This window comes from Anabrus simplex, chromosome 10 (assembly GCF_040414725.1).
Source record: "Anabrus simplex isolate iqAnaSimp1 chromosome 10, ASM4041472v1, whole genome shotgun sequence".
Lineage (NCBI taxonomy): Eukaryota > Metazoa > Arthropoda > Insecta > Orthoptera > Tettigoniidae > Anabrus > Anabrus simplex.
Genome location: NC_090274.1, coordinates 113,345,878 through 113,371,896, shown reverse-complemented (window position 1 = coordinate 113,371,896; position 26,019 = coordinate 113,345,878). Strand labels below are relative to the sequence as shown.

Here is a 26,019-nt window from a genome sequence, read left to right as displayed (position 1 = left end):
TTCAAAGATCCTGAAAAGGGGTTGCCCATAAGGATCTAGTTGTGGTCCTGGTTTTTGGAACATTTTATACGAGGACCTTCTAACTTTATGTCTTCCTGTTGGTTGTAAAGTTGTGGCTTATGCTGACGACGCCCTTCTTTTAATTAAAGCAGATAATGTGCAGGATCTGAAAGTAAGAGCAAATTTGTCTCTTGACATTTTATTTACTTGGGGTTGTGATAATAAATTACAATTTAATCCCCAGAAAACAAAGGCCATGCTTGTTACAAGGAGAAGGAAACTAAGAAAGCCTAAAATTAAAATGAGTGGACAAAATATCACTATGGAAAATCATATTCTTTATCTAGGAGTTGTACTTGACAAGAAGTTAACCTTCAGGGCCCATTTCAACAAACTACAACAGAAAGGCAGTAAGTTTATGCAAGGTTTAGCTATTGCCTGCAGACCTTCTTGGGGACTAAATTCAGATGTACTCAGAATTATTTATGATACAGCGTTTGTACCTCTGATATTCTATTGTGTTTCCTCTTATTGCAGGCATTGAGCCACTATTTCTGACAGCGATAGTAAAAGCTAACTCACTTTTTTGACAAAAAACAAAGTGTCACCAATGCCCATTCTGAATACCACTCTAGAGCAACCTTGTCATTTTCTACAGTCTGATCACCCAAGTCTCTTCAAAAACTTAATTTATGAAAATTGTTCAATTACCCATGGCTGCTTTATTTACACAGATGGATCTCGCATACAAAGCACAGATGAACAGGACAGAGTTGGATGTGCCTTCATTGTTCATAAAAATGATTCTGAGGTGTTCTCATCCCAGTACAAACTCTCTTCCACATGCTCTTTTTCCAGGCTGAACTGTGGGCGATCTAGTCTGCGATCGAATGCGATAAATAATAAATATAATCTGAATCCAATAGCTGTAGCTATTAGAACCACAGCTTAACAAAGTCTGGACATCTGTTTTGAATGGATTCACAGTCATTGTGGAATATCTGGAAAGGAGAAAGCTGATCTTCTGGCGAAAGCAGTGCCTACATCTAATTTGGAAATTTCTTATGACAAAATGTCACCTAGCTACGCAAAAAAAAAAATCATAAAGAAGCACGTAATCCATCAATGGAAAAACATTTGGACTTCTTCCACTAGAGGCCAAGTCACTAGAGAAATATTCTTCCCTGAGGTTTTCAACCGCCTGCAAAGTAACGTGTTGGTGCCAAGCTTTGAAATTACTCAATTTTTGACTGGTCATGGCAAATTTGGTTATTATTTTCATCGATTCAGAATCAATCGTCCTGATGGCTACATGTGTGTTTGCGGATCCTCACAAACAGTGGACCACTCACTATTTGAATGTGCTGCATTTCAAAGAAGAAGGCATGACTTGAACTCTCATTTGAATTATTGCAACATTGCATTATTAAAACCCCTGTATCATTTGTTTAAGAAGCTGTGCTGTTACAAATATTTTATTAACTTCATCCACTTCATTTTCCGTCAACTAGATACATGAATTCATTTTCATTGTAAAACTGAATATGTATTTTAACTACAACCCTAGTATACTATGTAAAATAGGGTTCCAAACTGCTTTGGATATTCAATAATAATAACCCTACATTATCCCGAATAATCGAGAGTTGAGTGTATCTGGAAGAAGAAAAACGAACAATTGGAATGAACCGAAATGGAATTTTAGCATATTTGTTGGTGAGAAAGAGAGAACACTCACCCTCTGCTGTTCTATACAGCTTGCTCCCCTCAGGTGATGTGCCCTGTCTGGTATTGTATCCAAGTGTTACGCTTTATGCAGGGGGTTGGTCAGATATGGATGGGAGGGGAGGAGGGGAAGCGGTACTCTTAGGACAAATGTATGGAAGGGATTTACTAATCGTAAGGAATCAGACATTTTTTAATACCTAGTATTTCTATAAAAGAAGGTTTTTGGACAAATAATGGATATCAGTATTTATTTTCAAGGACATCATTCAAATTACAGTTACTACTTCTTCTTCTTTTGTTCCTTCTGTTCGACTTTGCCACTATGGACCATGGAGTAACTACTACGGTATCCTGGATCATCTTTTCCCTCCCCTGGCTTTGATCTTCTGCCAATATAGTTTCATTCGTTGGCTTATCTACTTCCTTCCCTCTTCTGAAAAAAATCACTTTTGAAGATTTCTTTTCCCCTTCTTCTCAGAAGCCTCTGAAATCTGAAACGAATTGTGGAAACTGGTTCCTGTTTGAATGTGTTCATGACTAATGTCCATTCTCTCCATATCAGCATGTTTTTCCATAAACCACCTGGAAACAATTTTTTTCCTCTTCGAAATGTGTAACAAGTTTTTGAGTCAGCCTTTCTTGATTCTTATGCAATAGAAGTCCATAAAAATGTATTCGTCTCTTCTTCATTGACTCTGTAATTCCCTCAGTCTCTTTGTTAGGTTTTAATCTTCATTGTCCACTAACATATATAGGTCCTAGAATCTTTCTTAGGACCTTCCTTTCTTTCATCTCCAGTTGTTCCAGCAATCCTCTGCTTGTTAAATCCAAGGTCTCAGCAGCGTATAGTCCTTCTGGTTTGATCACGGTGTTATAGTGCCTTAGTTTTGTTCTCAGACTTAATGATTTCTTGTTGTACACATCTTTTACCAACTGATATGCTAATTCCTTCTTTCTGATTCTAGCTTTCATTGCCTCCTGTTCTAAGCCATTAGACTAGATCATCTCATCAAGATATTTGAAGCTCTTGACTTTTTCTATCTTCTCTCCTGTTGTGCTCATGATATTTGGAGCTGATTTGATGTTTGTCATAATTTTTTTTTTTTTCAAAAGAGATCTGCAAGGCTGTCTTCAAAGCAGTTTCACAAAGAATAATGATTCTTCTAGTTGCTGATTTGACATTATTCACAAAGATAGCCAGATCATCTTCAAAGCCAAGGGAATTTAAATTCACCCCTTTATTCCGTGCCCCAACCTTGAATTGTTCTTTCTCCCCCTTCTAAGGCTCTTAGTTGTCCTTCCCATTCTCTAATGACCTTTTCCAAAGCACAGTTGAAGAGCACTGCTGATAACCTATCCCCTTGTCTAACTCCTGTCTTAATTTTGAAGCAATCTGAAGTTTCCCCTCTGAACTTCACACTTGGCACAGTGTTGCTGATAGTTTGTTTAATCAGGTTCCATGATTTGTCATCCACACCAATTTCTTCCAAGGTCCTCATTAAGGTTTCCCTGTTAATAGAATCATACGCCTTCTTAAAATCTAAATATACTACTACATATTAAAATTACTATTGTAAAAGTGATCCAAAAAAATGTAGAATTAAGATGGTTATATCTTGGTTAATTGAAACAAAAGAATGATCCGTTCCACTCATATGACTGCTCATTGAAGAACATTTTTGGTGCTTTTTAGCATGAACATGCTCTAGGTGAAGCTACAGGCTGTTTGACAAAGCTATCTACATAAAATAAAACTGGACGTGACAATATTCTGGCTTGAAAATGCTTGGACAACAAGTGCTGAGCTCATTGCAGTTTATCATAGAAGAAATTACTGTGCCTACTTGGAAGGGCAAGGGAGATGCCAATGATAGCACAAACCATCAGCCTATTCACCTACTATGTCATGCTATAAAGCTCTTTGAGTGCATTGTAGATCAACACCTATGGAGTATTGTAAACGTCAGTAACCAGTGTGGATTTGTGAAAGGATGTGGAACAATTAATTCCATTCACGCAGCTTAGTTGCTCATGGAAAGACACCAGGAAAAGAACAGTCGACTCCACATTGTCTTCCTATATCCTGAAAAGGCCTGTGACGTCGATCTTCATGAAGTGATTTGGAATGCACTTACATCGCACACATCCCTGAGGAGTATGACCATTGAATAAATTTGCTCTACTGGAGCTGCAATGCCCTGCTAGAATTTCACTGCCATTCCCCCATTTGGATTGGTGTAGACCAGGGATCGGCCCTGTCACTGCTTCTCTTCATTCTGTATATGGCACAGTCACTTCCGATATTCAGTTATCACCCTTCATGGTCACTCCTGTATGCTGAGAATGTCCTACTGGCTGCTGAGGAGTGTCAACAGATTGAAGAGCAGGTTCAGAAGTGGAATGAAAGACTAACAGCACAGGGTCTTCGACTGAATACCAATAAACGTGATACATGGAGTGTGGTCCTCAGACAGATTGCCAAGATCTCAATAAACAACAAAAGTCAAGCACGAGCAAGCACTTCATGTGATGGAGATGTGCATGCTTTGCTGGTCACTTGGAGTGACCCAGTTAGATCCGGTCACAAACACATAAATCCAGAAAATCATGGGAGTTGTTCCGATTGTAGACAATATGCATGAAACCCAACTTCTGTGGTATGGCCATTCAATGAGTGGACTGTACAGATGACATATACATCACGCCATCTAGAAATAGGCTATATGGCCAAGAAACGCTGGCTTGATCGCCGTAAAGAAGTATAATATATAAGTAATAATAATAATAACGTAAATGTTTCCACCTTTTCAATACTACAATATATTCACAAAATTACAAAATTATACGGTACTAGTTTCGACCCATCTAGGGGTCATCATCAGCCGTATAATTTTGTAATTTTGTGAATATATTGTAGTATTGAAAAGGTGGAAACATTTACGTTATTATTATTATTATTACTTATATATTATTCTCAGTTCAATACGGACCAAAAACATGAAATTCATAACCATCAGTAAAGAAGTATGTTCATCTTGTTTGAAGCGATGCTCTTAATAGAACCAAGTGGAGATTGGCTTCTGGGATAAATGCTAAGAAGATGACAAGCAAGTTTTCTGGCACCTACACTCATAAAGCTTCCGTCAGCAGTTAATGTCACAGTGGTGCTACTTTTCACTTCATCGTAATTCACAGTCGAGAAATAAACAATAAACATAAACAAAACTAAGAATATCACCTGTAATAAGCCAACTGCAGAGCCAGCTGGATGTAAACATCTGGACTGACTTGACATTTCTTGATGAATTCTTTACCATATCCCATGAAGCGGTAGACGTAGAAGTCCAGGTCTTCCACAGAGCTGAAAGTGCAAAATAATACAGAGTAAGAATAATGTCTTATAATGGATAAGAAATTAAATAAATACTACATTCAGCTGCAGTGTAAACAACAACAACTATTATTATTATTATTATTATTATTATTATTATTATTATTATTATTATTATTTCTCCAAGGAAGGTAGCCCTATTTTACCTAAAAGTATGTTAGGGATATCGTTTTTAACAATACAATATTAAATGTTATTAATATTTAAGTAAAACAAAATACTGCCCAGAATATTACAAAGAGATTTTCTTAGAAACAGATAAATGCTGAAGTACAACATCTTTTCAAAAATATATCAGAAACTGGCAGGAAAAAGTATACATTGCAGTAACTGACTACGTCCTAACAAATTGTTCCTTTTGATGACATGCAGCGGACAATAGAAAATTAAATGAGCTACTGTTTGTTCCAATTGACACTTACAAAGGTATCCTTCTGGTGATGGTATTTTAAACCAATGAAAATAACTTATAAATTTACCATGTCCAGTCATAAACTGTGCAAGTATACAAGTGGGTTTGAAGAATTTTGAGGTTAAACGTAGAAGAACGGCTGGAAAGAGCAACTCCCACAGGACATGTCTCTTCATGCTATTTGTTCATACAGAGTTCTAACTCTATTCCGTTTCACTGTTAAATATCTTCTTCACATGAGACACGTGGAGAAGCTGAAATCTGTATCCCATCGAGCTGAGGATCTTGCTAAATGTCTGCCCTCTCATTTCCAACAGTTCCAACATGACCTTTTACCCAACTAAAAGAAGATAATAATAATAATAATAATAATAATAATAATAATAATAATAATAATAATAATAATAATAATAATAATAATAATGTTATTGGCTTTACGTCCCACTAACTACTTTTACAGTTTTCAGAGATGCCAAGGTGCCAGAATTTAGTCCCGCAGGAGTTCTTTCACGAGCCAGCAAATCTACGGACACGAGGCTGACGTATTTGAGCACCTTCAAATACCGCCAGACTGAGCCAGGATCGAACCTGCCAAGTTGGGGTCAGAAGGCCAGCGCCTCAACCGTCTGAGCCACTCAACCCTGTCCCAACTAAAAGAGATATGCAAGTTACTGGATAAGATTACATTCCAAATGGTTGTGGTAATGGAAGATTGAGAATCACTGGATGTTGGAGCCCTACAATTACTGTATAGGGTCTCTCATATAAACCAGTGTTTTTACTCTCCAATATGTAAGCTGCAGTATGGAAGGCGCGCGCATAGGTCTTGACCTCGCAAACAGTCGCCAGTCTGAACCTCACCTGTTCATTTAGTGAGACAGTTATCATTGCAACACCGTATTTTTGTATGTAAAAGTTCTGATTTCATCTTAATGGTCGTGTGAACAGTCGTAATTTTCGTTGTTGCTATGCAGAAAATCCTAATGGTGTTTATGAAGTCCCTCATTATGATACGAATATTGGTGTCTGATGTGCTGTTCGTGAAAGACGAATAATTGCGCTTACTTTGTTTTAGACAACAGTAAATGCAGAGAGGAACCAGGATAACATTTCGACGCCGTTCTTCCATCACTTAGCAGAAGAAGAAAAATCATGTGAGTGGTTTCGACAAGATTCAGCCCCTGCTAATGCAGCAGAAGATTCCCTTCTTACAATCTCGGAAGTGTTTGCAGACAGTGTGATCAGTGCTGGTCTATTGTATACACGCTTAAAGCGTATACATGTACAACATAAGTTCGGCTGATGCAGCTGCCATAGCACAAAGTATAAACACTGTGCGTTCGGTCTTAATTTATACGAGAGACGCTGCACCATCTTACTGGCTTTTATATGGTTTGTCCTGATTTACAACTCTGACAATTGTTTAGGATTATTTATTTATTGTATGACATAGACAAAAGTATGCAAGATATATATATATCCATTAATATTTACAAATTTACAGGGGTGCATGACAAGGCAGGGTTAATTGCCAATCACATTCAAATACAATACAAGTGACTGTAAGTGAGCACCACAGTCGCACTGGGGAGAATGAATTTTACCCCATTTAGAGAGTGATTCAGCACATATTCCATGATTACTCGAATCATATTGAGTGAGGGCAGTCAATGTTGTTCTTGTCAGGTCAAAACTGGGTGCAGGGCTGCTTCCAGTTAAATCACTCCAAACTTGAAGGTTGATTTTGGTACTCCATTCATTTCTCCGGTCGACATTTGCCTCAAAATGGTTTTCTGCAAGAGTCCTAGCATATTTGATTGGCAGATGTCTAGATTTCAACGGGTTTTTATTCATACCAGGGATGTCACAATCAATAGGAAGTGCCGGGGACTCGCGGATGAGGGCAACTTTTGTGCATAGGGCAGGTGGCATGATGTTATTGAGCTGGGTACTGACTGTTGCTGCACATGCTGGTAAACCTACAGACACGAGTGGGTGATCGAACCCACACACTTGGCAGTGGAGGCTTTTTTCTTTCGATTTTACCATTTCCTTCACGTCCCACCAATGCGGACAGCTCTTATGGTGATGATGGAATAGGAAATTGCTAGGAGCAGGAAGGAAGCAGTTGAGAACTTAATTAAAGTAAAGCCTCAGAATTTGCCTGGTGTGAAAATGGGAAACTACGGAAAACCACCTCCAGTGTTGCCGATAGTACCGTCTGTCTTCCTCTAAGAGGTGCTAGATGACGCCACATTCCACGTTGGTCTGCAAACTGACAGGTCGTCACAAGCATTGCTGATCACCGGTTGCCGCACATCCTTGCTAAAACTTTTCTACCAACCGTACAGTATGGGGGGGCATTATTCCGAAGGGCTTCCACCAATTCACTGTGACATTCTCTCACATTTTATCCCCGGAGAGCAGCTATTGTGATGTATGCGCGCTGCTCAACATGGGTTACTTCCATCTCGCACGACGCTCGTCACAGTGCTCTCTGTGCTACTACTAGCAATCCGTGAATACACACTATGCTTCCACAGCTTCCAGTACTCCTACTCCTAGACTGCAGTGTATTTATAACAAACAAGCAAACCCAGTGGTACAACAGCCCTGGAGAGCCATCGCCTACCAAACGACCGCTGCTCAGCCCAGAGGACTGCAGTTACGGGGTGTCATGTCGTCAGCACGACGGATCCGCTCGGGCGTTGTCCTTGGTTTTCTAAACCGGGGCTGCTATCTCACTGCCGGATAACTCCTAATTGTAATCACGGCAGCATAAATTTTATGTAATTACATATTTTTATGCGTGTTTTAACACAATTTACAACATTTATTATTCCTATTGTGTATCCTCAAGCGTTAAAATCTAATCTTGTTTTACATAAAAACTTATTTTCACAATTTTTTATGTAAATACATATTTTAAGAACATTCATTATAAGCACATAAATCGGCAATATTTGTTACTCAATAAAATTTAAAATGCTACTGTGTTATAAAATGGTACTCATATTCTCATTTTATGATTATTGTCTTGTTTTTAACAGTGTATCTTACATCATATTTCTGAATGTTATAGCTATTTATGGATTTCCCTTGCTGGTCACTGACTAAATGTATGACGGGGGATCAAACATAAATGGGATTTAATTTTTTATTTAAATTCACTTATTAAAAAACACAAGGCAATTACAATTTATTTTTCCACATAGTTTCCTGCTTTGGAAATGCATTTGTCCAAGCGTATGGGTAGCTTTTTGATGCCCTCATCGTAAAAAGAAAGGGTCGTGTCACCAGCCAGTTGCACACAAAGTCTTCTACACTCTCGCCATCTTCAAATTGGGAGTGTAGTGGGGGACCCATGTTTCATCGCAGGTGATGATCCGACTCATAAATGCATCACCTTCTTTCACAAACCCTGCTGTAAGCCTCTGACAGACTTCCAAACGTCTCAACTTCAGATTTTCGGTCAAAAGGGCGAGGGACCCCTTCTGTAACACACTTTATGGAACTGTAGATTGTTTGTGATGATTGCTTGACAGCTCTCATAACTGATTCCAACTTGTTCTGCAATTTTTTATACTCTCGCCCATCGATCATCGTCAATAATGTCTTTAACCGCACGAATGTTTTCGTCTTTAAAGCTGGTCCGAAGACGGCGATCATGTTTCTGATTTTCCACGTGTTCTCGTCCTTCCTTGAACTTTTTATGCCAAGCAAATACACGCGTCCTTCACAATGTGTCATCACCGAACTGTGCAGTCAATCTCTGGCAAATTTCTGCCGCTGTAACTCCTGCATGAACAAGAAATTTTATAATTATGTGTTGCGCAGTGGAGGGGTGCACCTGTTACTCCAACATTGTGAGCGTTACTGACGAAATGGCGGGAAATATCTAACAGCATGTTCTCCCCATTCTGAACGGTCCCCACTAAGCATAGCAGAAGCACGAGGCCAGTCCTACCAACAGTTAATGTTCAGGAACAAAAATCCCGTTTATATTTGATCGACCTTCGTACCTTACCTAGCATTCCAACTCGTTCGTATTAGTCAGCCAGCTCTGGTTTGTTTCTAGAATATCAGCGAAAGACAATCACAGAGAGATAAGGTGACGGGAGATAAGCAGCCGAGGGCCTTTCTGTAAGCTTTCCAAAAATGATACACGTAATTTGCGTAGTTTATGCTCTACGTAGATTATGTGAAACTGTAAGGGCTCAGTATCCTAAAGTGGATAACTACGCACTGGGGACTGGGAAGATATTCCCAGTGGAATTGTGCCACTTGTAAGAGAAATGTTCTTCGGGTCCTTATATCTTTCCCCCATGATCGTGTGACTTTGTCTGAATTTCAAAGAGAGAAGAAATATTCCCTTCAGTGTCTGCTGCTATTAATTTTTACTGAAACAGTGATTCACCATAAATGCATGCGTGACCTGTAAAACAATGCCGAAAGTGAAGAGATTGCGCCTTCAGCAATATGTAGAGGAATTTTAAAACATTTTCACTACTGATGGACAAGTATTGTTTTGACAACCATGCAGTAAAACATTAAGTGCAGATCAACGTTCTCAAGTAATGCAGCATTTGTCTGGAATAAACACATTGCAGCTGCTTCACACGTACGTTCACGACAATTACTAATAGATGAACCGGCCACTTCAAATATAGGCCCATCCAAATAATCCTAGTATTATTTAGATTTATGTAGAGAATTTGTTTGTGCCAACATTCTTCTTGGCAAAATAAATAATCCAGGACTGAGAAATTTCATAACAGAATACATTAATTTTCAGCCTCCAGACTAATCCATCCAAAGTGTTATGAAGAAACTTTACAAAGAATTCGGGCAGTATGTGATGGCAAAAATCTGTGGGTGAGCATTGACGAAACCACTGAACCAAGCAACAGAAAAGTAGGAAATGTTGTAGTTGGTGAGCTGAGTAATGTCAAAACTGCGTGTGAGCATTGCGATTTGCTAGCGTGAAAAGAAATGCCTGCTGCAAACCATGTGACTGTAGCTAGGTTGTTTAATGAAGCCATGCACTTACTTTGGCCAAAAGGAGTAGAATACGTCAATGTATTGCTTCTACTTACTGATAATGCAATTTACACGAAAAAAGCAGCCGAGGGCCTTTCTGTAAGCTTTCCAAAAATGATACACGTAATTTGTGTAGTTTATGCTCTACGTAGGTTATGTGAAACTGTAAGGGCTCAGTATCCTAAAGTGGATAAATTAGTGTCTAACGGCAAAAAAAGTTTTTGTAAAACCACTCTCAAGAATCAACCTGTTTAAAGTCATAAATCCCAGGTCTTGCATTTCCTCCTTTGCCTATTGTCATGCGGTGGGGTACCTGGCTTAGTGCAGTGGTATACTACACAGACAATTTTGAAAGTCTCGCATCTGTTGTGAATGCACTAGATAAAAACGACGCATCTTCAATTGAGATTTTTCAAGAGTTACTGAAAGACAGCTCTTTGAAAAGTGATTTGGCGTTTATATCTGCCAATCTAAGCTTCTTGTAAAACCATAGACATACTTGAAAAATTCACTAACCTGTTATTGCAAATAGTGAATGAAGTGTGTGCTGTTGAAAATAAACTAGATTCACTCTCAGTTTTGCAGGTATAGGGACTGTTAAAGGTCAAATATCAAAATTTGTTCTGTAAAAACAGAGAATTTAAAAAAATGTGCAAAGTTGCTCACGTATTGGAGGGGGCTCATGTTGGTGACATTCCTCTCTTTAACTATGCATGTCTGACAAAGTGTAATGTGGAGCGATCATTTTTGAAGTATAAGGCGTTCTTTAGAGATAATCGGCATACATTTGTCATCCACAATTTGGAGATGACCTTTGTTGTTCACTGCGATCCTGAGATTAATACTAGCAACTAATATTCCAGCATGTGATTAGCGATTATAAACTGGTACAATTTTATCGAAGATGATGAGTTGTTTTTGCTATAGTTAAACAAAATAATTCCATTTTTGTAAATACCGTAATATCTAGACAGTCACATAAAAAATTATTTATCCCGCACTGTACTTTTCTATGTACAGACATTTATTTGCCTTAAGGAGCACGTTTGGTAGCACCATATTTTAATACAAAAATTTATAATTGTTTACCTCCTGAACGCAAGTCGTTATGTGATATTTAAAGCAGAATATTTTTAAAATTTTTATCAAATATTTTTAGGTTATTTAGCACATAAAAAATAAATATTTATCACTTTTGTAGCACATAACAATCTGCTCCCTAGTAATGACGTGGGCTGAGTGGACTGTGAACCAGCCTTCAGATCCAGGTAAAAATCCCTGATCTGGCTGGAAATTGAGCCCGGGGCCTGCAGGTAAATGGCAAACACGGTACCCCTACACTGCAGGGCCGGCACAGTATATTTATTAACTTAATTTCTTCTATATTTAACTACTCAGGAATTAAGGTGCGATGAAATAAGACACGGTTTAAACTGTGCTCACCTGTCAAGGTTGCGAGCTGCCTCCTCCATGCTGTGGAATGCATTTTGGTCCAGGACCCACTGCATGCGGTGCGGAGACGTTAACGTCGAGTGGTTGGTGGGCTGTACAGGGGGCAAGTTACTCTCACACTTCTTGAGCACATCCTCCACCAGCTGTATCACAGCGACACCTTCAGACGGAGAGTGCTCGTAACACAGGCCGCACACACCATCACTGGACACCACAATCTGCAAGTCAAGCTCTATATTCAGCTAAACCATCAACAAGATCACATCAGGAATGGAAAATTCAATGGATTCCTTTGGGAAAAAAAATCATTATTTCTTTGAAGTGAGAAAGATATTTCACCTAATTTTTTTATTTACTCACAAAAGGGCAACTGAGCTGTGGCTCAAGATAATAGTTCAATACAAGGATAAAATACTGGCATAGTTTACAAAATATTCACAGTACAATAATACCTTATTTCTAAATATAGTAGTCTCAGAGAAAAGGAAACCCTTACAAATATATAATACTAGCAAAACCCAGCTGACGTTTTCTTGCCTATGTATATATAAAAATGGATGATCTATATGTAATCTAGAATTTGTTGAAGAAAAATGAGTAAAAATTAAACATAGCTCATACTGATGAGATACCATTATTTTTATTGATGGAAATTTATGATGAACTACATACATCGATAAGAATTGATTTACCCTGATAATGTTATGATGATACATGGGGTTAAAAGTCAGGTTGTGAGTTTCACAAATAGAAAAAGTCGTCTCAGTTTTCATTACTGTGCTGATGGGGTGAAAGTTCTTTTTGGGAATTATTGTAAGTAACTAAGTGTTAATATAAAGAAGGATCTTCACTAGGGTATCACATGAAAATGGGATTGTAAATAAAGGGTAAAGACCTCTGCGTATGGTTATGAGGGTATTTACTTGTTGTAGTAAGGATGTATGGTTTCAGTGTAGGGGACCCTCACCAGGATTACATATTCAAGAACTGGAAAAAATTCAAAGAAAAGCAGCTCGATTTGTTCTGGGTGTTTTATGACAACAGAGTAGTGTTATGAAAATGTTGCAAAGTTTGGGCTGGGAAGACTTGGGAGAAAGGAGACAAGCTGCTGGACTAAGAGGTATGTTCCAAGCTGACAGTGGAGAGGCGGCATGGAATGATATTAGTAGACAAATAAGTTGGAGTGGTGTTTTTAAAAGTAGTAAAGATCACAATATGAAGATAAAGTTGGAATTCAAGAGGACAAATTGGGGCAAATATTCATTTACAGGAAGGGGAGTTCGGGATTTGAATAATTTTCCAAAGGAGATGTTCAATTAATTTCCAAATTCTTTGCAATTATTTAAGAAAAGACAAGGTTAAAAACAGATGGGGAATCTGCCAGCTGGACGACTGCCCTAAATGCAGCTCAGTAGTGATTTGATTTGAAGATGCTACTGACAGGGACTGGTTGAGTTTTGACTGGTATAGTGCCTGGCGGTAGCAGAGACTTTTGTCTCGGGAACACAGCGTGTGGAGCCACTCGGAATGTTTCAGCTCTCTTGGGTTCCACAAACTATACACTGCATATGTCAGTTGTCGTGGTGGACGTGGCACTTGCAGGCTGCTTAGCGCGCCATGTTTAAGTATGAATTTCTTTCATTCTTAAGCAATAGTACAAATAAAATCTGTTCCACCAGGTGCTGTACATGTTTGTATAACTTCATAACCTAGAGTTTTAACTACTGAAGTATATTTTTAAAGCATTTTTAGGTCCCTGAAAAATAAACAATATTTTAAAATTAGGATGTACCTTTAGTCACCATGGACTTGGAGTTCCATTTATCAGTTTAATGAACCCCACTGAAGAAAGATGATTCCAGCTGACATACTTTAAGCTTATATGTATGAAAGTCAGAGTTTGGAAACTCACAAATCACACACTTCACTAACTTAATTACCAGTCTATTAGTACCTAATTGAGAATTATTTTTGAAGTACACTCCTGTCAATAATTATAATATAAATATTGCTGTTTACCACCTACTATCGTGTTTAGAAGACCCATGATTGATCACTGCAGCTCAGATTAAGTTAACAGTAATTTCATTGCAATGTCTTGCTCTTCCGTGGTTGTGGGTTTTGCGATGGATAATGAAGTCTTTCTATGAGGTTTCTTGGTAGGCTTAAATCTTCTCTGAGGCTCAAATTTAGATTTTTTTGTTGGTGAAACTGGAGGTAATGAAGATGCAGAATTTCGGGCCTAAATGGTTGGCAATACTGTACATTTTGCAGACCTTTGTCAATAATGTTGAAGTCTTCGTCAGATTCATCCTCATTTAGGATGTGCATGAATTTATCCGGCAACATTTCCTGCCTCTTCGCTTTACTCTCACAGGACTTGGCTGCTTCAGGGCATTGTAGTTCTTGGATTATTGCAAGTTGTTGTTGATCTGTAGTGGATGTCTCATGGATTATTAAATTATTGTCTGTAGATGCCCAGACAGTTGGTATGGGACACATTAAGGAAAAACAAGTTAACAGAGTGGAAGTGCAACTGATAAAAACTATGTAGAAAAATTGTTTTAGTAGTGTAGAGACTAGTAGAGAAAAACAATGTTTAAAGTTGAAACTGGTCTCCGACAGGGAAGTGTACTATCCCCCGTACTATTCATCATGGTCATGGATGAAATTCATAAGAACATTAAACAGAGATTGGGATGACAGGCAACAAAAGCCATGTTGTTTGAAGATGATATAGTGATATGGGGTGAGGATGAAATGGAAGTGCAAAAACAAGTAGAAGTATGGAATCAGGAGATAGAAAAATTCGGGATGAAAGTAAGCACAGAGAAAAGTAAAACAATAGTGATCACAAGGGGAAGGAAGGAAGGAAGGAAGGAAGGAAGGAAGGAAGGAAGAGGAAAGAAAAAACTGAATGGTAAAATCCTGGAAGTGCTTAAAAGTTTCAAGTACTTGGGAAGTGTGATCACAGAAGATGGGTGGAACCAAGATGTCCCGAAGAAATATAAGAAATAATTATATTCTACCTGTTATGAGCCCATACTAACCTATGCAGCTGGATTGTAGACTACAACAAAATGAGAGGAGAGTAGAATGCAGGCAGCAGAGATGAAATTCCTAAGAGGTATCGAGGGCAAGACCAGAAAGGATAGAATTAGAAATGAAGAGATAAGGAAAAGGACTGGAATCTTGAAACTTCAAGACAGGATAGAAACAACAAAGCTAAAGTGGTATGGGCATATGATGAGAATGGGAGAAGAGAGAGTGCCAAAAAAAGCTTTTCAGAGAAGTTAACAGGAGAGAGACCACGAGGAAGACCTCGAAAGAGGTGGACAGATTCAGTGTGGGAGTGCATAGAGAAGAGGGGAGGAAAACCACAAGATGTACTTAAAAAAGGAGAAAAGAGGTGGAGAGACAGCCAGCGGTGGAGGTCTTTGATTCACAACCCAATTTGGGAAGTTGGAAATGGGAAATGAAGATGATAATAATGATGTCTGTAGATTCAGCTGCACTAAAAGACTCTGTGCTTGCTATTCTGCATATGAAATGAATGTGTTTACACGTGTTAATTTTGATTGCTGAATCTGTACAGCTGCAAGTGAATGTGTGCAAGCATGTCTCGCACTCTGTACAAAGCAATTCACATTTTCACAGGCTTTCACTCATTCGCCTTATTTTGTACAGTTCATTGGAATGTTTTGACTGCACTATCCACACATTGTCATATGTTGCATCTTCATCGTCGAGCTGAAATGACGATTTGTGGCATTGCCTCATGGCCAAAAGCTTTGAGGTCACTTTACCTTTATTTAGTTTATTTTCCAGGTTGAACCGTGTTGCTGTTTTCTATACGTTACGTACACTTTGCCGATGTTTCGAATACATTGCAGTACTCTTTGTCAAGGCGACTGAAATACCTCTACTCGATCCGAGGTAATCAGTCTCCCAGGCAGCAATCACGCTACAAGGGTGGTTCTGACCTTGGTCTTTTACATCCTAGCCTTTCTGGCTGTCTCATGAGAATTCTGGAAGGTATGTATATCTTCATAGCGATATCAGGTGCTTCTTCTAAATTCATATTGTTTGGATGTTTCTTGAATTCGATAGCCTCACGGATTTTCCTTTCTAGATTCCAAGGGATAGCTGTTAGGATCTTGGTCTTGTCAAATGATATTCCATGTCTTGTTTCATAGGAATGCTTGGCTACCGCTGAAAAATCTGTGTTTTGATTCTTGGTGTGACGGATGTGTTTTTAGAGCGGGTGGAGATCAGACGTTTTGTTTCACCAACATAGCGTGTTCCAGAGCTACATTCAATGTGGTATACTCCAGGAGCCTGTAATTCTATTGTGTCTTTTACTGGTGGTAGATAACGGGTTAGCTTCCGGTGTGGTATATAGATGGTTTTCATGTTGTATTTGTCCAGTATCTTGTCGATCCTGCCTGTAGTGTTTCTAATGTATGGAAGTATCGCTGTTTTTGGGCAGATCAGTTCTTCTTTCATGTTATTTTCTTCTACAGTGGTCTTATCTTTGTTTTCTTCTGATTTTCTAAAAACTCGTATGTTATTGAGTGAGTAGCCACTTCTCCTGAGGGTTCTTGTAAGGCATTCTTTCTCTTCTTCAAGGTGTTCTGCACCTGATATCGCTATGAACCTGTTAACCAGTGATGTTAGAACAGCCTGCTTTCGTGCTGAGAGGTGATGAGAAGAGGCATGCAGGTACATGTCTGTGTGTATGGGTTTCCTGTATACTGCGTTACTCAGAGTCCCACTGATGTTGAGTTTTGCTAGGACATCCAGGAATTGTAGTTTTCCGTTTACGATTTCTATGGTGAACTGAATATTTACGAGAATAGAGTTAAGATGGTTGAGGAATAACTGCAGGTTATTGCTCCTGCGAGGCCAGATCATGAACGTGTTATCCACATAAAGGAGAAAAAAATTTGGTTTCAGGGTAGATGTGACTAAGGCTTTCAGTTCGAAGTGTTCCATATACAGTACATGTTTGCTATTACTGGAGAGAGCAGCCCCTTCTGTCTGTTCATTGAAGTAGAAATAAGTCGCATTAAGGCATTCTTTAGCTAGTGTTGACAGGTTTTTTGGAAGTTTCTGGTCTAAAAACAGAAATACTTCTGTTAGCGGCACCTTGGTGAAAAGTGACGTGACGTCAAAACTTACTAATAAGTCTGTACTTTCAATTGGTCCTTAAGGAGCTGGATGAAATGTTGGGAGTCCTTCACAAAGGTTTCAGTGTGTACTGTGTGTGGCTGAAGTAGTCTGGCTAGGTAACAGGCGATATCGTACGTCTGAGATCCTATAGCACTCACGATAGGTCACAGAGATATGCCTTCTTTATGGATTTTAGGGAGGCCATGCAATTTAGGAGAGAGATATCGAGTCCAAGGAGATTAGTTTCTTCTGTATTTTGGCTGGAATACTGAAATTTTTTACTAGTCTGTGGAGTTTATTCTTTTTTTATTTTCCAGTATGTAGAATCGGTGAGTGATTGTTCTATTTTTAGAGTGTAGTCGGTGCGTGTCATTATCACCATAGCGTTGCCTTTATCTGCGGGTAGGATTATTGTTTTTGTATCTTGATGTGGTGTTTTGAGGGCATGAATTTCTTCTTTAGTCAAAGTGGATGGCGGTGGCTTTGCATTTGTCAGTAGACATGATATATCCTATCTGATCTCTTCCCTGCCGAATCTGCTATTTGGTAGCAGAGGCAGTATACCTACGTATACAGAGGAAATCTTGAAAAAGCTTGGAATCCAGCAGCACGACTTTGGAAAAAATTATAGTGGACATTTTAAAAGATTCAGTGACAATTTTAAACCATCTCTTATACTACTCCTAAATGATTAACCACTTAGTTTTTGTTTTCTGTATAATAATTTTAATATTTTTGGTTATCATCGTCCAAACTGTAAAAATTCAGAATCCTTGTAGTCATTAACGCATTGTGAACTGATGTCTTTTGAAAAAATAATAGTGGGGGTCAAACCCTTCCCCTCATCAAGCACGTCCCCTCGAACTGCCGCCACTGGGTGGCAGTTGAGGGTACTTGATAGTATACGAATCAGCCACTAGATGACAGTGCAATCACCTTTTCAAGACTTTTAAACATTAGTCTCAGTCTTTAAAGAATATCCTTCATGGTATGTTTTTATTTCCCACCCTGAGGGGTAGGGCAGGCCATCTAAAGGGTAATGCCCTCTCTTTGGCCAGGAGATTAGATCGGGGTTAAGGGGATTTCTTGGAAGTGGGAGATGGGTTAAGTGATGTGTGGAAGGTAGGGTATGGTATATTTGGCCTTTGGCTAAGTATGTTACATCTCTCTCTCTCTTTTTTTTTTTACAAAATCATGCACAGAGGACTAAATAAATATTTTCTTGATGGCTTGATGAAATAAATGTCTGTTCATTAAATGAGGGACAGAATTTTCAGTACAGCATTAGTATACATTATAATATTTTCAGGGCTGTACTCAGAGGGGGGAATGGGGGGATAAATCCACCCTCACTCTAAAGTTTTGAAGCTTAGAACTTGTGATTAATTGTGGCAGCCTTAGGTAGCTCATTGTTTTGTTTTAATTTGAACTACGTATTTGACGACAATGTGTTGATGCTTCCATTAATAAATATACAGTATATAAGTTTCTCTTCTAAAAGGAACCATCCTGAACCAATGGACTTCATTTCTGCACTGAACATTTTGCGACAGTGATATTTTCCCAACAATACTGAAACTGTTTGCTGTCACACAGAATGCTCTTTTTCATCCCTGAAATATTTAAAAGCTTATTTTCAGAATATGTCTGCACAGCGAAGATTGAATGTGTTAGCTCTTTTGTATATCCACAAAGAAAAACAGGTGACTGTAGAAAATACAATCCATGAGCTAGCCAAAAGAAACAGGAGACATTGCTGTTGTAATCATCAATATGAATACAAATGTGTCTTAAATAATTGTGTTATTTTGAAAGTTTTAATTTAGTGTTTAACTTCGCAATATGTACCCAACATTATTTTATATGAAAATCCACAGCCTGTTTCTAGTCATTCGACTGGGTCAGGAATGGAATGAATCTTACGGCGAGGATAGCAAATGTGCCGCCTGCCAAAGCCTTTTGCACCCCTCTGAGGCAATGATAAATGACTGACAGATGAAATGTTAATGGCGTGTGTTGCTGGAATGAAAGATGACAGGAAAAACTGGAGTACCCAGAGAAAAACCTGACTTGCCTCTGCTTTGTCCAGCACAAATCCATGTGGAGTAACCGGGACTTGAACCACAGTAACCAGTGGTGAGGTGCCAGCGCACTGCCACCTGAGCCATGGAGGCTTATTTTATAGAAGTCCTCAAATAATTCCTGTGAACACCTTTGAATATTTGTATGGTACAAGCTTCTTTCTCCTTGAAGGATGGTTTAGAATTCCTTCCCGTTGCTAGTAACGATCTAAGAGGGTTACGTACCTGCACAGTCTTATCGTACCAGCGGTTGGCGCCATTAGCAGTGCTGCCACCACCGTGCAACATCTGGTGCGCCATGTTAGTTTCGTCACGGTCACCCACTACGTGGCCATGAGTCTCGCTGCGTAGCGCTCGGCAGTTGAAGTTGGTAGGTAGAGGAGTGTCGAGACATAGCACCAACAGAGCTCCCTGCAGGATGTCCAGATTGAGGCGGTTCTGCGCATCTGTCCACACAGCGGGGGAAAAACATTCATAAGTCCAATAGAAATGGTCTGTTATTAGACATTAAACATTTTCCAGCTAACTCATTCTTGGTTAGCAGCTTTTCACTCTGTTTAAAAATTTAGATTCTTATGAGAAATATTTGAATGTAGGTACCTAATGTAGGCTATAAGATTATATAAATATATTTTGTAACTGTAAAACCAGCCCAATTATTAAAATTACTGCCAAATTTGCTGGTAAAGTACTTAGCTCAACATATCTGTACCTTACAAGTTAAAAATTTCATCCTTGTTCTGTATTGACACCAAAATTTAAATCAATACAGCCTTACAATCACTCTTAGTGACCAATTATATTTACAAAAAAACACAGTACTTTTCTCAGCTCCTAAGAGCCATCTCCAGCTGTTTCAAATAGTCTAAATTAAAATAGCCAGACATTGTCTGCAGTGCACAAATATAGTAAACATTTACTTTCATAGTGTCATGCTCTCATGCTGAGAATCTGTCAAGAATGCCAGGCTGATTAGTAGCATTTTGCAAGTGCCTCTTTAAAGTGCCACATAACTTACAACTTTGAATATTTTGACTTTAAACTTGCAGGAAATGTATGTACTTATTAGCAACAATGATTACAATACTGTTAAGTTTCAAAATATATTTAACAAAAATATTTTCTGAATACTTGGAAAAGAAAAACTAAAAGTCAAATTTTGAAAGTAGCAATAAAAATAATTCAAAATTAAAATTACAGATAAAATGTGGTAATCCTTCTGTAATGCAGCCATCCAAGTGAATAAACACAGAAAATTTAAAAGGTTAAGGTATCTGTTTGGTAGTTCAGTAGGTTATTACCGTGACATAACTGCCAATTGTAACATGACCAGAGAAACACATGAAATTCAGAAATCCAATGTGCATAAATAAATGAACAACTGAGCCACGTAGTGATAAAATATACTACGTTCTTTACTTTATGGAAACAAAACATAAGATATTGCCATCTGCCGCTCATAATCAAGGTAAATGCAGGTAATCAGGCGCGCTGTTCAAACGACGATGTATCGTTGCTGGCACTCTACGCACAAGTCGATATATCATTGTCTGGTATTCTAAAGGTTAAAACAATGTCTTTCACATAAGGAACACTGTATACACAGTATGTTTCAAGTACATTCAACTTGAATCCAAAAATAAGTTCATAGTCCAAATTAAAATCTAAAACCGCAAGATCTTCAAATCACAACAGTCCCATTTTTAAAATCCTTCTTGAAGTTAAAAACATATGCCTCTCCTCGAACATTCGTTAAAAACCTTCTGTTGCTGCCACGCGTTAGTGGAAGAGGGAAACACTCCTCAAGGTTGAATCCTGTGGCTGTATTGAATTGTGCAGAACTTTTTCATTTGTAACAACCTACTACAAACATGTATCCTCAGTTTGTTCCTTTAGAGCTGATTCCGTTTCTAAGTAACGTGGCCAGGTTTGGCAGCTGCTGTTGTGCATCTGGTACATGTTTGTACTACATTATTACAAATGAAAAAGTTCTCCACAATTCATAACAGCTATGGGATTCAACCTTAGGAGTATTCCCCTCTTCAATTAACGTGTGCTGGCAACAGAAATTTTTAACTACTATTGCAGGAGAGACACATGTTTTTAACTTTAGGAAGGATTTTAAAAATGTGACTTTTGTGATACAATTTTCAATTTTAATTTGGACTATGAACTTATTTTAAGATTTATCTGATGATAATCATGTTTGTTGTTTAAAGGGGCCTAACACCTAGGTCATCGGACCTTAATGGTACGAGGTGAACTTAAAACTTCAAAATGTATCCAATGACCAGAGTCTAAAACGAATGATGAAGAAATGATCGTGAAACAAAACAATCAGTGGATCCGATTCACAATGTCTCAATTACTGTGATGATGGTTATTATCTAAATCCAGGTCACCAGTCCCTCATAATTGTACTAATGTGTATATAACTTGTCCTGACTGATTCATCGCCGAGCCAAATCTACTGGACATAAACAAATGAAATTAACATTAACATGTAGGTGCTTAATAACGGAGGATTTTCGGATATTCAATTGCTAAGGGGGTGAAAAGGGAGGATAAAATTTTAAAATGAGTGTTTATAAATCTTGAAAACTGAACAGTTTAAAGACATGAAAATTGGCATTTGGAATCTGCTTTAAAAATAAAGAAACACGTATTTTTTTGTTTTCGGAAAATCCCGTTAAGGGGGTGAAAAAAGGTGGAAAGGGGGTTGAATACCTTTTATATGGATGCTTAGATCTCAAAAACTGAAGATGTTACAGTAATGAAAATTGGTATTTGGAATCTCCTTTTAAAAATAAACAAATGCATATTTTTTGTTTTTGGAAAACCTACTTAAGGGGCGGGGGGTGAAAATTACCAAAGGAGGGGGAATGTTTAAAATGAGTATATCTCAATAATGAAACAGGTTACAGACGTGAAAATTGGTATTTTTAATCACTTTTAAATATAAAGTACCAGTAACACATAATATTTTTTCGGAAAGTTCACTTGGGGGCGGGGGGGACTGAAAGAAGAGTTGTATTATGCTTATTAGGATACTGGTATCTCAAAATCTGAAGATATTACAGACGTGAAAATTGGTATTTGGAATCTCTTTTAAAAATAAAGAAACACGTATTTTTTGTTTTTGTAAAATTCACTTAAAGAGGGTGTAAAAAGAACTGAAAATGGGTTGAATTCTTTTTATGAGGATACTTATATCTAAAAGACTGAAGATGTTTCAGACATGAAAATTTGTATTTGGAATCTTCTTTAAAAATAAAGATACACACGTTCTTTTGTTTTCAGAAAATCCAATTAAGGGTGGGTAAATTATTTGAAAAATGAGTTTGATTTATTGTACTGACCCCGTCAAATTTGGTCATTATTAGATCATTTACTACAGATTTACACTGAAAATTTATTGTTTGCCAAGAGTTGGATTTTATCATTTGGCGAGCTGTGTTAGTGCGCCAGACTGTTTTTTTTCCAATTCAGAGGGAGCAAGTATTGATCCGTCTTCGATCGAATGCAGGGGTAGATCACATGACAGACTGCTTCCCCAAGTGAGGAGCGCGCGTGTGACGACCAGCGGGCGAGCAAGCGACAAACTTCTAGAATAGTCACAGCAAGGGACACTGTGAACCAATGATCGTCTTTAAAAGCGACACGCCCCCGACCTAAAGCTATAAAACCTTCTTTCTCTTCTTCCTGCTTACTCTGCGCTGCGCTGCTGACTATGTACTTGCTGTTCATCGGAACCACGTGGGAATTAATTCAGTCTTGTAGACGAAATCTACTCTGCTAACTGTGACTGCAGTTATTTCATTTCTCCACGCGAATATTGAACATTCCGACTGGTGTGTGCATATTTTAATGCTTATTGTATTAGTTGCAGCTTAACACTACTCGCACGTGGCGAAGACTCAGCCCAATGGATCGTCGTCAATGTCAAGATGAATTCTGCTTCTACAAGATTCACCATAATTTCATCGTGGGACATCTACCACTGTATCTCCATGACCTGCTAAACATGTAAGGTGTTCTGGCCGGATAAGGTGACGGATGGGAAATGCCGGAATGATGGACACCTCAACCAGGAGTCGAACACCAGCTAACATTTGAGTACCATTTTTAATTGTCTAATATCTTTCTCATCTATGTAAAACTAAATGATCTTTCTTCCCTAGGTTGTAGTTCTATTAGTTTTTGCAGTAGTTTGAGTTATTTCCATTTTCATTCTCAAAGTGGCATGGTAGTCGAGTTACATGTGTGACTGGAATTTTGAGGTCTATCAGATTAGTTGCTGTAGTTGTTCTTTTGAATGAATTCTCAAGTGCAGGATTGTTTTAGATGTGATATTTGAAATATCGTGATATGGAATTGTGCCTAAATTTGAAAAGTAGTGTCGAATTGAGTGTCATCTAGTTCACCTGCAATTCTTTAGGACCGTGTCATCTAATTTCATGCATTTTCAAGAGGACTGATAGACCTAATAATCACTAATAATAATGATAATTTCAAGTAGAAGACCGGGTTAAAAATGTAATTTAATGGTCGTGAGCTATAAATTGACTAAGAATATTCTTGTATATGATATTTGATGAGCTCTGTTCATAATTGCGCCTGGAATATTGGTGATCCTGTGGGATATTATTTAAATAATTTGTTGCTTGTGTCTTTGGAACACAGTGAATTGTAATAAATGTCAAGCACGTGTTGAATGCATTTCATGAGTGTAGGGAATAATAATAAAGTGATTAAGGCTCACGAACGCTATATTTGCGACTCGTTAACCCATGTGATGGTGATGATTATTGAATTCTATTGGAATCTTCGAGTAAATTTCTGGAATTTAGAAGGATCTCTGTTGCTCTTTAAAGATGGTTTCAATTAAAGTGATAACTCTAATTCGATCACTAGTCACTAATTAAGTTGATAATGTTACCGGACATGAGTTCATCTACTGAATCTTATTGACGTGATCATGTTAAAAATAATTGAATAATTAAGTCAGGATTCGTTTCTAAATATTGTACATAAAATACGTGTTACCCTTGTGTGAATGAGATGTGTGTGTGTGTGTGTGTGTGTGTGTGTGTTGTAGTTAGGAATATTTTCATGTGTCCAATTGTTCATTGTGCTCTGATCTGGTCATGCGTTCATCACGACGACGCAGATTATTTCAGCGTTGGTTTGTCAAAATGATAATTTACTTGATGTGTACTTTAAGGAAAAATTTGTTGAGAGTAAGGTCAAGTAAGACTTGATTAGAATTTAGTTTTCATTTAATGCTGATTTAGACGAAAGATCATTTAGTTCACATATCAGCAAAGGCAAGCGATTTTTACAAACTCCAAGAATAGCAGCTGAAGTGTACAACTGTAAATAAGACTTAAATATGGAAGTTAGTCGATGTATTGACCAACAAGCAAGAACGAATGTTCATATGCATGAAGTACTTTTATATATTGTATTTATCTTGTATATATATATATATATGTACAAGTTAGTTTAAGTAAAGACATATTTTATACACTAATTTTAAGACCTTCAACATAATATTTTAGACATACAGTTGCAATATTGTACAGAATGACATATATGCCAGTTCACTCTAAGACTTGCCCCATTTGTATGTGACTAAATGTACATCATCATAATATAGCATTCCTTTAATAACACAATCTTAATCAAAGCTTCATTATATAAATATGTATGTATGGTTCAGCTGAAGATGACCTTGTATATGAGGTTGAAACCGGTCCTGTAGCTTCATATATGCAATAAATAAGTATTGATTGGTGGAAATCCTCTCCTATTTTTAATTGTTATTAATAAGTCTTCAACTAATTTCCACGTGGTTACAATAAAATTTTTCAGTGGATTTATAATTAAGTTTTTGAAGGATTTCTAATTGATTTATAAAACTTTAAATGCTGTGCATATATAAATTAAATGTCTACAAATGACATAATTAACTTGTGAGCTAAGGAGGTAACAAGTAATAATGATAATAATTAAATAATTAATTAATTTGACAAGTGTGTCATGATTAGAGTGAGAGTTTATCTAATGAAATGCTTCCATTTTTTGAAAACGATAGTGTGATTAACAGAAGTAAATGTTACCCAAACAATTTAATGACAATTAATAATAATAACAATTAATTAACTGTGATTTCGAAGTAGAGTCAAATTCAACTGTAGGGTTTCTATTGATGTCATTAGCGAGTGTTACCTATCTTAAGTAACATAACTGATCATTAGCTAACAGTAACCACATGTTAAATCTCTAATAGATAAATGGAATTTTCAGTTTAATTTTGTTTCTGAAATAATAGGTGAGATAGCTGCCAGCTGATTTTTGTAAATACTATTGTGAATTATAGGAGGCTCAGGTTATATTTTCATTAAAAATTTTTTAAAGGCAGTAAAGGCCTAATCCATCTGATATTACTTGATTTCAGAGCCTAACCGTGTCTGCATCGACGGAGATCATGTTATTTTGTAAATGCAGTACTGGAAGTCAAGACACCACGAAAATATAAATGTATTTGAAACAGCAAGGATATTTTTTTAAAAGAGCGTTTATGTGAATAAATGTCAGAATGGTGTTTTAAATTTATTTTTGTGCTTGGTCGTCACCCCTTTTCCCTTAAATGCCTCTTGAAAACAGAAAGCCATGAGCGAACGGTCCCCCTTGGGATCTCTCACTCAATGGCTGGGCTTAGCTTGGCAATAAAGGGGGCA

General features: G+C 37.7%; 1 protein-coding gene across 1 annotated transcript in view; it reads right to left on the bottom strand.

The window, feature by feature from the left end:
* Window positions 1-26,019, bottom strand: part of ChAT (Choline acetyltransferase) — a 202,629-nt gene that overhangs the window by 20,771 nt on the left and 155,839 nt on the right. Inside the window, exons 5-7 of the mRNA XM_067154273.2 lie at window positions 19,502-19,722; window positions 12,015-12,241; window positions 4,967-5,089 (exon numbers count right to left, since the gene is read on the bottom strand). Coding sequence (XP_067010374.2) covers window positions 4,967-5,089; window positions 12,015-12,241; window positions 19,502-19,722 — 571 coding nt within the window. The remainder of the gene's footprint in view (window positions 1-4,966; window positions 5,090-12,014; window positions 12,242-19,501; window positions 19,723-26,019) is intronic.